The sequence below is a fragment of the Mobula hypostoma genome, chromosome 25 (genome assembly GCF_963921235.1).
Source record: "Mobula hypostoma chromosome 25, sMobHyp1.1, whole genome shotgun sequence".
Lineage (NCBI taxonomy): Eukaryota > Metazoa > Chordata > Chondrichthyes > Myliobatiformes > Myliobatidae > Mobula > Mobula hypostoma.
Genome location: NC_086121.1, coordinates 13,321,420 through 13,335,500, shown reverse-complemented (window position 1 = coordinate 13,335,500; position 14,081 = coordinate 13,321,420). Strand labels below are relative to the sequence as shown.

At 41.3% G+C, this 14,081-nt stretch overlaps 1 protein-coding gene across 1 annotated transcript in view; it reads right to left on the bottom strand.

Annotated features, from left to right (window-relative positions):
• The window catches only part of prdm16 (PR domain containing 16), a 760,985-nt gene that overhangs the window by 140,077 nt on the left and 606,827 nt on the right, over window positions 1–14,081 (bottom strand). Inside the window, exon 3 of the mRNA XM_063033179.1 lies at window positions 7,509–7,643. Coding sequence (XP_062889249.1) covers window positions 7,509–7,643 — 135 coding nt within the window. The remainder of the gene's footprint in view (window positions 1–7,508; window positions 7,644–14,081) is intronic.

Here is a 14,081-nt window from a genome sequence, read left to right as displayed (position 1 = left end):
AGAGGCATTAGGAACACAATAGCCCAGCTGAGAAAAGACCTGGGGATGGCTGTGCATAGCACTTGGGTTTTAAAGAGTCTCATTAAAAAGGTAATGGAAATAGGTGGGTTTAGGAAGGAACTCTGGAGCTGGGGTAAATGTGGGAGGGCAGCAAGGCAAGGTTATCATTGAGAGCAGTAGCAGGAGGTGAGTGGGCAGGGGGAACGCCCAGAGAACAGAGCTAGATCAAGGTGGACATGTCATAAGTAAGCTGTGTCTGGGGAACATCAAGTATTAAGTGCAAAACTTAAGTGTGTCTTAAGATCTTTGACCTGTAGCATTAACTTTCTCCTCGTGGTGCTGCTTGATCTACTGGGTGTTTCCAAAGGTTTCTACTTTTCAATGCCAAATTACTGTTTATTCTATATCAAATTTAAATGAAAGGAGCAGCACACACACAATACATAAACATAAGAAACACTACAGATGCTGGAAATCCAAAGCCACGCACACAAAATGCTGGAGGAACTCGGCAGGTCAGGCAGCATCCATGGAGAGGAATAAAGAGCGGAGGCCCTGACTGAGGAAGGGTCCTGGCCCAAAACATTGGCTCTTTATTCCTCTTCTGTAGATGCTGCCTGACCTGCTGAGTTCCTCCAGCAATGTGTGTGTGTTACTCTGGATTTCCAGCATCTCCAGAATCTCTTGTGTGAATGAAAGGAGCATTGTATTGTAGAGTGATGCGAAGTACCATGGCCATTTTCGAAATCACAAGCCAGGATCCTGCAACATTTATGCAAGCACTACAATTCGACCCAATGCAAAACAAGAGATTCAGCGGAAGTTGTATCTCAGGACATCTGTTGCTCTGCTGCTATATTTCTGGCATTTGCTGCCCTTGCCATTCATCTGAATTTCCATCCACGGATTTTCCCTTGTCCTCTGATATCAAATTCATGTACTTGGTAATGGCTAAAAATGCCCCCAGTTGCCTAGCCAAAATAGCAACCACTGTATCTACAGCCAGGGGGCTTGTCCACTGACAATGGAGATCAGGAGGAATTTTTTTAGCTAGAGATTGCTGAATCTATGGAATTCGTTGCCATAGGTGGTTGTGAAGTCTAAATCATTGGTGTGTTTAAGATGGAGGTTGATAGGTTCTTAATTAGTCAGTGCATGAAGGGGTATGGGGAGAAAGCAGGAGACTGGGGCTGGCAGGGAAATGGATCAACCATGATGAAATGGCATAGCAGAGTTGATGCGCCAAGTGGCGTTAATCTGCTCTTATATCTTATGGTCCTATTGACCTGAAGCTATTTATATCCTAATTCTCCTCATATGGCCTATGGTCTTACAGAAGGGGGGAAAAAGGATCAACCATGATGAAATGGCAGAGCAGACTCAATGGGCCAAATGGCCTAATCTGCTCCTATGACTTATGGTCTATTGGACTCAACCAGTTATTCGCTGGTTAAATAGGGGTGTAGGTGGAATTGTTTGCCCTAATGGATCATAGGACACACTTAGTTTTGCACACACAAAATAGTGGAGGAACTCAGCAGGAACCCAGAAACCTGATGGTCTCAGCACAAAAGGTTGACTATTCATGCCTTTCCATTGGTGCCGCCACTCCTGCTGAGTTCCTCCAACACTTCAGGTATGTTCCTCTACATTTCCAGCATCTGCAAGATCTCTTGTGCTTACATTTAGTTTTACACCAGTTCTTTTATTAGTAGGGCCGTGATGCTACCAATCTGCAGCCATGGTTTACAAAGTACTCCATGTGTCCTGATATTAACACAGAAATGGCAGAACACTGATGGTAGATGAATAAAAATATAACTCCAATGATCCCATTATGCATTCTATGAGGTCTACAAATCCCAGCTGAAAACAAGGGATATTTTTTTAACAGAATTTGTTAGCGGGATTCCCAGATGGGCTCAATGCCTTTTACTCTTGCTTTGACCATCAACGTATGAGGCACCTTCACGAACTCCCACGGTCCCTGATTATCAGGGTGATTTCAGTCTTTGAGGCTGATGTGAGAGCATCCTTCAAGAAGCCAATCCCACAAAGAGCATCCAGCCAGGTGGAGTAGCCGGTCAGGTACTAAAGACCTGTGCAGATCATCTGGCTGAAGTGTCCACCAATAGATTTAGCCTCTTGCTTTTGCAATCTGAGGTACCCACCTGCTTCAAGCAGACTTCAATTATACCAGTGCATAAAAAGAACAAGGTAATCTGCCTCACTGACTATCATCCAATTGGCTTACATCCACTGTGATGAAGTGTTTTGAGGGGCTGGTGATGAAACTTATTGACTTCTGCCTGAGAAGTGACTTGGATGCACTGCAATTTGCCTACCGTTACAACAGGTCGACAGCAGATGCCATTTTTTTGGCTCTTCGCTCAACCTTGAAACATCTGGATAATGAAGATGCATACATCAGGATGCTCTCCATTGACGACAGCTCAGCATTCAATATTATCATCCCCTCAAAACTAATCAATAAGTTCCAAGACCTAGGCCTCAATACCCCCTTGTGCAACTGGATCCTTGATTTCTTCACTTGCAGACCCCAGTCCGTTTGAATTGGCAACAATATCTCCTTCACAATCTCCATCAGCACAGGTGCACCACAAGGCTGGGTGCTTAGCCCCCTGCTCTAGTCATTTTATACTAACGACTGTGAGGCTAAGTACAGCTCCAAAACCATATTTAAGTTTGCTGATGACACCACTGTCGGTGGCCAAATCAAAAGTGGTGATGAATCAGCATATAAGAGGGAGATTGAAAATCTGACCGAATGGTGCCACAACAACAACCGCTTCAGGTGGAGGAAACTAGGTGTCTATGAGCCAGTCCTCATCTGGGATCAGAAGTGGAGAGAGTCAGAAACTTTAAATTCCTTGGTGTTATCATTTCAGAGGATCTGTCCTCGGTCCAGCACTTAAGTGCCATAACAAAGAAAGCACAACAGTGCCTTTACCTTCTTAGAAGTTTGCAAAAATTTGGCAATTCATCAAAAATTTGGACAAACTTCTATAGATGTATGGTGGGCAGTATATTAATTGGTTGCATAATGGCCTTTTAACACCAATGCCCTTGAATGGAAAAGCCTACAAAAAGTAGTGGATACGGCCCAGTCCATCACAGGGAAAGCCCTTCCCACCACTGAGCACATCCATATGGAGTGCTGTCGCAGGAAAGCAGCAACCATCATCAAGGACCCCCCACCACTCAGATCATGCTCTCTTCTTGGTGCTGCCATTAGGGAGAAGGTACAGGAACCTTAGGACCCACACCACTAAGTTGAGGAACAGTTGTTACCCCTCAACCATCAGGCTCTTGATCCAGAGGTGCTAACTTCACTCACCCCGTCACTGAACTGTTCCCCATGTTCCTTTGGACCTATGAGCCAGTGGACTCACTTTCAAGGACTCTTCATCTCATGCTCTCAATATTGATTGGCTTTTTTATTTGTTTAAGATTTTTTATTATTTCTTTTCTTTCTTTTTGTTTTTACACAGTTAGTTGTCTTTTTCACATTGATTGTTTATCTGTTCTGGTGGGTGCGGTTTTCATTGATCCTGTTGTGTTTCTTGTATTTACTGTGAACGCTTGCAATAAAATCAATCTCAGGGTTGCATGCGGTGACATTTGTGTACTTTGATAACAAATTTACTTTGAACTTTGGAAACTCACAGTGCTGGTGGAATGCCACTTTTACACTGCATAATCGCTGTTGACTTTGAGGAGGAGTAAACTCAGGTGGGTTTTAGAGTCATTACTCTCTTAAACTCTTTGGTTTCTCAACAGGGCGGTGAGATTAAAATTGTTCCCAAATACTGTCCAGACCACTTTATCTTCCGTGATAGTACATAGTCAAGAGACTGGAAAGCCAATTCTGAAGTTTAAATCTATAGTTCCTAATAAATATTTGCAACGCAGTTGTGATGCATAATTTACCCTCCAATGAGAGACCAGTACTGAAACTGGCGTTTCAACCCCTGAAAATTCTGTCAACTCAATTTCACCGAACCACAATGTGGCTGACAGCAGAATTTTTGTTTAGAGATGAAGTGCAAAACCGGCCTTTCAGGCCCAAGAGCCGCACTGCCTCGGAGCCCACCTAAATAACTCTAGCCTAACCACAGGAAATTGTTGCAATGACCAATTAACTTAGCAATCAGTACGTCCTTGGATTGTGAGAGGAAAGCAGCACACCCAGAGGAACCTCACACAGTCATGGGGAGAACAGATGATGCTAAAATTGAACTCTGAACTCTGACGCCTTGAGCCGTAATGATATTGTGCACTGTAAGCCAGCATCTGGAACCTGCAAATTGTCATTGGACATCTGTTTGAAGATTCTTCTTCTATATTTCCCAACAAGAAGATCTCACTGAAACTACATTGATAGTAGAGGACAAGGTTGATGGTACAGTCCCAAAACTCTGTCTAGGGATTGCACATTTCAGAATCAGATTTAATATCGCCGGCAAATGTCATGAAATTTGTCGTTTTGTGGCAGCAGTATATTGCAATACATAATTAAAAAACTATAATTACAATAGGATGTGTGTATATATGATTAAATTAAGTAAATAGTGCAAGAATAGAGCAAACAAAGAGAAGTAGTGCTCATGGATTCATTGTTCATCCAGATATCTGGGCGGGAGGAGAAGATGGCGGCGCGACACAGTGCGCGCAGCTCTCCGGTGAAATGATATCGTATTTGTAAGTAGAGTGCCGTGCACAATTCTGATTTGATGGAGACAGACGTGAGAAGGCACAGAGGAACATCTAGAGAAATTTCTGAAATGCCCGGTTCGCTGCTGCTGCTACAGTGCGATCGAGAATCTCTGGCAGGAAGGCCCCAAAATCCCCGGTTTTGCCTGCTGCTGGCGACCGAGGCTGGGGTCGAAGCGTTTGGCAGAGATGGTGCTCGGTACTCGGTGTCGGAGGGCTGATCGGAGCTCAAAGTTTTCGAACGACTCAGAGTCGGACTGTGGTCGTGCATGGCAGGGAGAGTTTTCTTCCTTCTCCCGTCTGCGTGAGATGTGGGACCTTCGAGAGACTTTGAACTTTTTTACTGTGCCCATGGCCTGTTCTACATCAAGTTATGGTATTGTTGCACTGTTGTAACTGTATGTTATAATTATGTGGGTTTTGTTAGATTTTCAGTCTTGGTCTGTCCTGTGTTTCTGTGATATCACACCAGAGGAATATTGTATCATTTCTTAATGCATGCATTACTAAATGACAATAAAAGAGGACTGCGTGTCCACATAATCTAATCTAATCTAATATCTGATGGTGGAGGGGAAGAAGCTGTTGCTGAAACACTGAGTGTGTCTCTTTGGGCTCCTGTACCTCCTCCTTGACGGTAGCAATGGGAAGAGGGCATGTCCTGGACGATGAAGGTCCTTAATGATGGCTGCCACCTTTTTGAGGTATGACATTTTGAAGTTGTCCTCTATGCTGGGGAGACTTGTGCCCACGATGAAGCTGATCGAGTTTACAACTTTCTACAGCTTTTCCAATTCCGTGCAGTGGCTCCTCCATATCAGATGGTGATGCAACCAGTTAGAATGTTTTCCGTGGTACAACTGCAGAAATTTGTGAGAGTCTTTGGCGGCACACAAAGTCTCCAAAAACTCCTTATGAAATACAGCTGCTGTCATGCCTTCTTTGTAATTGCATCAATATGTTGGACCCAGGATAGGTCTTCAGAGACGTTGACACCCAGGAACTTGAAAATGCTCACCCTTTCCACTGCTAATCCCTCTATGAGGACTGGTGTGTGTTTCCTTGATTTACCCTGCCAGAAGTCCAAAATCAATTCCTTGGTCTTACTGACACTGAGTACAAGGTATTTGTTGAGCCACCACTCAACCAGCTGATCTATCTCACTTCCATACTCCGCCTCAGCACCATTAAACTCTGCCAACAATCATAAACTTAACTAAACGTATTTCTTCATACAGCATAATTTCCATTTACCAAAGGATTGCCAGTTTATGAGATGCCAACAATTGGCAAATCTATAGATGGCTTTTGAACTGTGCCTAGCCACACAGTCACAGGTGTAGAGGGAGTAGAGAGGTGGGCTAATCATGCATGCTTGAGGTGCGCCAGTGTCGCCAGTGAAGAGATGTTACTTCCAATCTGCACTGACTGTAGACTTCTAGTGAGTAAGTCAAGCATCCAGCTGCAGAGGGAGGTACAGAGGACCAGGTTTTGGAACTCATAGATTAGAACTGAGGATATGATTGCATTGAACGCTGAGCCATAATCAATAAACACCAACCTGAGGTAAGTATTGCCATTGTCCAGGTGATCCAAGGCTAAGTGGAGAGTAAAGGCTGACTTATACTTGTGCGTCAACTCAATGCCGTAACCTACGCAAGTGGCCTACGCGCGTTGTGAGCATTTATACTTGTGTGTTGGTGTGTCTGCGTCGCTCAGCAATTCCGGCACGTCGCGCATGTGCATACACCTGCCCATGCAAGGCTTCATGGTCATGGTAGTCTTTCTCGGGGTAAATAAGTTTAAAGCTAGCGTCTTTTTTCGTAAAAGCGAAATGTGTCCTCCATAATTTTGGAGGTCTGTAAAGCTTTATGGAAAGCATTGCAGCCAGAGTTCCTTCCCTGCCCTTCAGTCGGCCAATGGGAAGCTATTGCAGCGTAGGAGGAGATGCGGTGCTCCCAGCTGGACCAATCACAGTTGTTGCGGTCTGCGTTGCTGTGACGCATAGTTACATTTTGGGAGAGGTGCGCGTCAGGCTACGGCGTAGGGTTCGCGGTGATGCCGTAGGTATGGTGTTGAGTTGACGCACAGGTATAAATCAGCCTTAAGTGAGATTGCATCCGCTGAAGACCTATTGTGGCAATAAGCAAAATGCAGCAGGTCCAGGGACCTAAGATGAAACATTTTTATAAAATTGCCAAGATGTGCGCATTAAAAAAGAAGCATCTCATAAGTTGACAATCCTTTGGTAAATGGAAATGGTGCTCTATTAAGAAATATGTTTAATTATATTTATGATTGCATAGGCAATTCTTTCTTATAATCTATGGAATGTTTGTTGTTTATTCCCATGTTGACATTGCAAAAGAAAGAGTGAATATTCTGCTTTTAAATAAGCACCTCTTTGCACTAGCTGCCTCATGACTTTCAAACCCAAGTATAGGTTTACAAATGAATTTAAAAGCTATTTACATAAGATGTTCCAGTTAGCCCTATTTTGCAGCAGAGTTTCTCTCTCAGGTTGACTAACGTACACGACATATCATAAAAAAACATACATTAACCAAGCATGTTTCCGCATTTTAACACTGCTGACTTCCAGCTCTTTGCGGTGTTGCAACATTCAATCTTTCCTTTAGTATGTCTGATGCTGTGCTGTATTTTTATTGTGAAATTCTTTCCAGACAATTGCACCTAGCTTTGTACATGGAGTTCGATCAAAAGGCATTGCTTCACAACAGGATTCTGGAATCAGTTCCATGAAGGCAACTCACCTGGTCATTAATCTGACACGCTACTAAATTTTGCTGGTTGTAGGAGTGTGCTGAACGTATGTACTTTAGCCAGTTCCCGCTTCCAGCCTGGTTTGCGTCAATGCAGAATTTTATATTCCCCAGCTCATCAACAATCTGAAAAATAGCAGAACAGAACATTTGTACCATCTAAATATTGCAGTCAATAAACCAGCTGTTTCTTCATTCTGTATGGAGGAACTGTAATCACAATAAAAAAAAGCATTAAAATGCTAGAAATTACAAAGGGTCCCTCAGGACTGTACATATTAATCTTTTGGGTGTAGTTCCCAAAGAAGCAAGTGAGATGCAGAGTTGCCACACAATTTATTAAGGCTTCTTCATTATCTACACAAAACGATGGATCTGCTATGTTTCTTCGATATATTTCATTTTTGTTGTAACTCTGTAATCTGTAAACTCAACCTTTTAAAAAATTTGTATCAATAATATCAGAAGAAGGGTCATGACCCGAAACATCAACTGTTTATTTATTTCCATAAATGCTGCCTGACCTGCTGAGTTCCTCCAGCATTTTATGTGTGCTGCTGCATATTATTAAGAAGTTTTCTCCCTTTGATACAACAAATAAGAACAGGAAGTTTTCATGGAAGATAATTCATTAAAAGATAACTTAAATTACAGCATTAAAGGTCATTAAACTTAAGCCTGTTTTAATTGGATCTAGTTCCATTTCCATTCTCCCATTGTAATTTGTGACATCTTTACTTTCTGGGGTTCAGTCAAGAGTTCTAGTCTCCAAGCAAGGCCTAATCTGCAAGTCCACAGCAGACACGATTGAATAGAAAAACTTACCCTACCTAATTAAAAGATTTTTTTTCAAGTTTTCACACCATTGCCACAAGCTTTAGCTCAATAACAAGTGTTTTTGCTATTCTAAAGCACAATGCTTTCACTTGCTATATTTCTTTTCTCACCTCCTGTGGGGTTCCTTGGGTGCTAGCTGTCTAAGTAGGTTTTCTTAAAGCATAAGATTTAGAGGCGAATGTTGCTATATAAAACCATAAGACATAGGAGCAGAATTAGGTCATTTGGTCCATCGAGTTTGCTTTGCCCATTTAAGCATGACTGATTTATTATTCCTCCGAACCCCATTCTCCTGCCTTCCCCTTGTTACATTTGGCACCTTTACTAATCAAGAACCTATCAATCTCTGCTTTAAATATACTCAATGACTTGGCTTTCACGGCCATCTATGACAACGTCACTTCCAACAGAAGCATCTCCACATCTATCCTGCAAGCCCCATACAACTTTTGAATGTTTCAGGAAATTCTGAACAATCTGATAAAATATATGATACAGCACTCTTATTCAACTTGTAGCTAAAGTATGGACCAAACCAAAGACTAAAACTTTCTGCTTCCTTGCCTAAATGTTCATAGCTAATTCTAAGTAAGGTTAGGACCACTTTACAAAACGCTTTTATATGCTCTAAGCAGATAGCTTGGCACAGTCAGTCTATCGGGTTAAATTTTCACGTTCAGCTTCAAGTGATGAAACACTATATAGCAGAATCTATTGTGAACAGAACTCCTTCTCTCCTTTGGAATATGAATACCTTAATTAGTAAAGGAATTTTTTTCCATAAAGGTTTCCATCTGCTTACATATGTGCACCTTGAAGCCAACATTTCCTAACCCTCAGGGTTTCAGAAGGCTGTAAGTAGACTTATTAAATATAAACTACTAATGCACATTCCTTGCTTTTACCTAGCCCATCTGCAAAGTTCTGACAATTTCTGTTTTCACCAAAACAATTTCTTCAGCCACTTCATTCTCCGTACCATAGGGAAATGTGGTGCTAGTCTGCTATATTTACCATTAATAATGAAAAATAATTTTTAAAAATACTCATTTCGGTACTTTTAATGAATCACTAAAATACAAGAATGCTCCTTTTGTTCTTTATCACACTTAAACCATTTAAAAAAATTGCTTTTCTCTAATAGTGGTCTGTTTTCAATCCAACACGATTCTAATTCTGTATCTGAATACCGCCCAGTTTAAGCACCTCCTGGGCTTGCTGGATGTTATAATTTGGCCGCTGAGTTTGTCAGCCAAGCTGTTCAAAGGCAACCTGCCAAAGGACTGAAACTATGAAAGGGAGAAGGAAGGAGGACCACGAGACAAAGATACGATCTAAGGGTCAGTCTCCTCCTAAGTATCCAACATGTTTCCAGACCAGTCATGCTAAAACAGCAATGGTCATGGAGTGAGTGGGTCTGTTTTAGGGTGACCAACAAGAAAAGAAAAATAATACTTCCTTCATCAATAACTGTGGATTTCTTCATCTGAAACCAATCTGGCAAATTATTGCTATAATCTAGTTTAAGGTCTGGAATTCCCAACTGTGCGCAAAGTGATTAGTCATCGACTCTAAACATTGACTCCCTGCACTGGGGAGTTCAAAAATTTCCAGCTCCTCACTTAGCAAATAAAATCAGAATGATTTATAGTGGAGCGCTCTTTTTAAAAAAAACAACCTACCTACAAATTGTTTCCAAGAAATAGTTGCCTCACAACTTGCTGGTTGGCGGACATCTGAAGAGGGCTGGAAGAAAGAAAAGTGGACTGTTCCACTCACCTCCAAAGAACATCAAACTGACGTTGAGTTTAGAAGTGTTCTAATTGATAGGGAACCAATGATATAATTTATGTTAAGGAGTCAATATTATGATCTGATTTTTTCTGGGAACTCTTTGGATTGGTGATTTATTAGATGGGAATTTTCTAAATAAATAAATGCTATTAGCGACAGTACAGTTTCTAAACTGAACATAGTTTGCATTTTAAAATGCTGAAGTAGTCCATTGTCAGCTTATTCATGTTAACAATTAGCTCTTGCCCCACGTAACTACAGCTCACATAACTTCAAAGCTAAAAAGTTTCTCTCTTTATTTCTGAAGCGTTTCCCTTTCTTTGCCTATTCCACCCCTCTGGTAGAGTGACGTATCACATTTGGTCAGGAAAGTAAACAGCTGGCCTGCTCCCAGTTCTTTTACAGTTTAGGGTCATCGTTGACTCAATGGCTGGCCCTCTTGCCTCTGAATGGGAAATTCTCACTTCAGTTCCTCAGCGTAATTTTAGGCTCCTACTTCAGCGCACCACGAAGGAAGATCCAGGCTCGAGATTTTTTTGCATAACGCTAGTTTTTTACATGAATGAATTTAATCTAAAACCTGGTGCCTTCTGTGTACCTTTGCCATGCACCACATTGAATTTGAAGTGATGCCAAACAAGGTGCAGTACATCATCACCAAAAGGTTGTCCTGGTCTAGCCATGTAGATACCACAGCCAAGAAAGCTCCCCAGCACTTCAGGAGGCTAAAGAAATTTAGCATGTCTCCATTAGCTTTTACCGAGTTTTATTGAAGCACCATCAAAGATATCCTTTCTGGATGCAACTGCTCTGCCAGTGACTGCAAGAAAGCGCATCGAATTATAGAGACAGCTCAGCACATCACAGAAACCAGCCTCCCCTCCATTGTCACAGATATAAAAGATGCCAATACTAGTTGTTTCTTTAAAATCGGTCTTCTGAGCCGTTGTGAAGATATCTCATCAGGTAGTTCTCTTCATCAACATTTTGCACGCCTCGTGCGGTTTCACTTTTGCGGGAAAATCCAGATGAACTAAAAAATCTGCATTGACGTTTCAGAACTCCGTTGATGCACTTTTTCGTGGTTTAAAAAGTCTAAGTGCCTCAGTGTTGCCTAAGTTAAAGATTTCTGTTATAAAGAATGCAAATTTCCCATCAAAAAGAGACAATCCAGTTATTTCAGTTAAATATGGGATCAGAAACAGTGCAATGAGGAAGATCTAGGAAGAATGATGGCATTTATATCGATTTCTCCTTCTAGTAAAAAAAATCACCTCCTCCCTTCCTCTATTCCTCACTCTGACCTTTTACCTCTTCTCACTTGCCTATCACTTCCCCCTGTGTCCCCTCCTCCTTCTCTTTCTCCTATGGTCTACACTCCTCCTATTAGATTCCTTCTTCTCCAGCTCTTGACTTTCTCCACCACCCCCCCAACCTGGGCTCCACCTATCACCTTCCAGCTAGCCTCCTTCCCCTTCTCCCACCGTTATTATTCTGGTGTCCTCCCCCTTCCTTCTCAGTCCTGAAGAAGGGTTTCATTCCTAAACTTGAATGGTTATTCATTTTCATAGATGCTGCCTGACCTACTGAGTGCCTCCAGCATTTTGTGTATGTTGCTTGGAATAATCTGTTTTTATTTACAACCTAAGGGTATCCCAATCATTTTTTAACTGAGAAATTACTTTTTAAATCATTTCTGTAACGTCATCATCAAATTTGTCACAAGATCCGACAAACTTTAACAGATTAAAGTTCACACAATTTGTTCGTAGGTGGATGCACTCAGAGACAGATACTGGTGTGGATTCCTAAAGAATTTCTGTGCTCTTTATCTAGTGCTCAGCGTCTTTTAGATAACTGATACATCAGGCTGTGGTTCAATGCCTCATGTAGAAGGTGGCATCACTGATGCTGCCCCTCTCTAAATATAGAGTTGTGATAAACTACACACCTGTGACTTTTCAGACAGAAATAAGTAATCAGTTACCTGAACATCCATCATCATCATCATCATCATGAAACGTCTGTTATCCCACTGGCATTATGGACAGCAATGAAGGTCCTCCATCTCTGTCTGTCCTTTGCAATCTTCTCTATTGTGCCCCAGGTGTGGTTCAGGGTCCTCATTTCTGCCTATATCATGCAGTACTAAGTTGTTGTTGGTCTCCCGTAATTCTTCCACCCTTCAGGGGTCCAATGAAATGCTGTCTTGATGATGGAGTTGGCCTCGCTTCTCATCATGTGCCCATTTCCTCATGATGATTGTGGCCATGTCCTCTTGGTGACACTGAAGGAGCAAGGTGTGGCTGGAGATCTTTCTTGGCCAGAGGATGCAAGAGGATCTTCCGGAGGCTCCTGGTGTGGAACGACGACAGCTTGGCAAGGTCGTTCTCTGATCCGTTCAAGAGTGTGGACAGAACACAGCTCTAGTACAGCTTCAGCTACCTGAACAGCCTGTGACATTTGCACTGACGAGGGGAGGACTGTGTCCCTGAATAGAATCTGCTTTCTTACAATTCATAAGATAGCGTCCTTTAATAGATTCACGAGAGATCCTGGCAAAATTTACAGATATTTTACCTCTCCTTTTCCTTCAAAAGAATGCTCACTTTAACTTAATGTTCCATACAGTGAAAATTAATCTCAATTTCTTATTCTTTCCCCGTATTCAGCAATATTTTCCTTTGTAAATATTTATTTAAATTCTTTTTGAAGTTAACATTGCTTTAACTATCCTTCAAGGCAGTTTGCTCCAGATCATAACAACTCACTTCAAAATTCTAAGTTCAAAGTAAATATATAATCACTGTACATATATGTAACCATACATAATCCTGAGATTCATTTTCTTGTGGGCATACTCAATAACTCTGTAGAATAATAACCAAGGCAGAATCAACGAAAGACCACACACCAACTTGGGCGACTACCCTGCTCATCTCCTCGCTGATGCTTTCACTGATTGCTTTTAAATCTGTTCTTCTGATAATCAACCCACAGTTTTAGTGGAGTTTCTCTCTATTTTCCATCAAACTTCCTTCAGTAATCCCAGTTAAATAAAAATTGTTCGAAACATGGCATAAATATTGCAGATAGAAATGTCTTTATGAAATATAAATAGGGGGGCATCCTTTTAGAACAATGAGGAGGAGGAATTTCTTTAGCCAGAGCGTGACGCATCTGTGGAATTCTTTCCCCCAGGCAACTGTGGAGGCCAAGTCTTTATGTATATTTAAGACAGAGGTTGATAGATTCTTGATTGGTCAGGGCATGAAGGAATATGGGGAGAAGGAAGGAGACTGGAGCTAAGAGGAAAATTGGATCAGCCATGATGAAATGGCAGGGTGGGTTTGATAGGCCAAATGGTCTAATTCTGCTTCTGTATCTTATGGTCTTATATTTCAGTGCTTTTTTTGGAAGAAGTTAGTAAGTTCTGTCAAAGCTGTTCACTGAGACATCATCAGGAGCCTAATCTAACTAGAATGAAGACCTACTAGAATACTTGTGACACCCTGAAAATAGAAATTTTTAAAAACGTTTAACATTAAACAGTTATTGGCAAAGCTCAGAGTTCTTAATGCGATGTTTAAGCACTTTATACTTCATTCAGAGTAGGTAAGAAAGAAAACAGTTTGGTTGATACACGTTGTTGCATTATCAGTCAGCTTTAAAACTGACTATAAACTTTTATAGTTGATGCAAATACCAGCTTTTAAAGACAAGTACTAAATGCAATTTCTTTGCAGAAGGACAATGGATAGAATGTTAATCCTTTTACATTTTGGAATAATGAGATTATTCCGTTGATTTGAAAAAATATACACTTTTTAGGAATAGGGTTGGAAGTTGTCATGACTGAGATACTGATAAGATTTAGGAAGATAAATCCCCATACTACGGCAGATTAAAAATGAAAGTAAATATACATTGGCT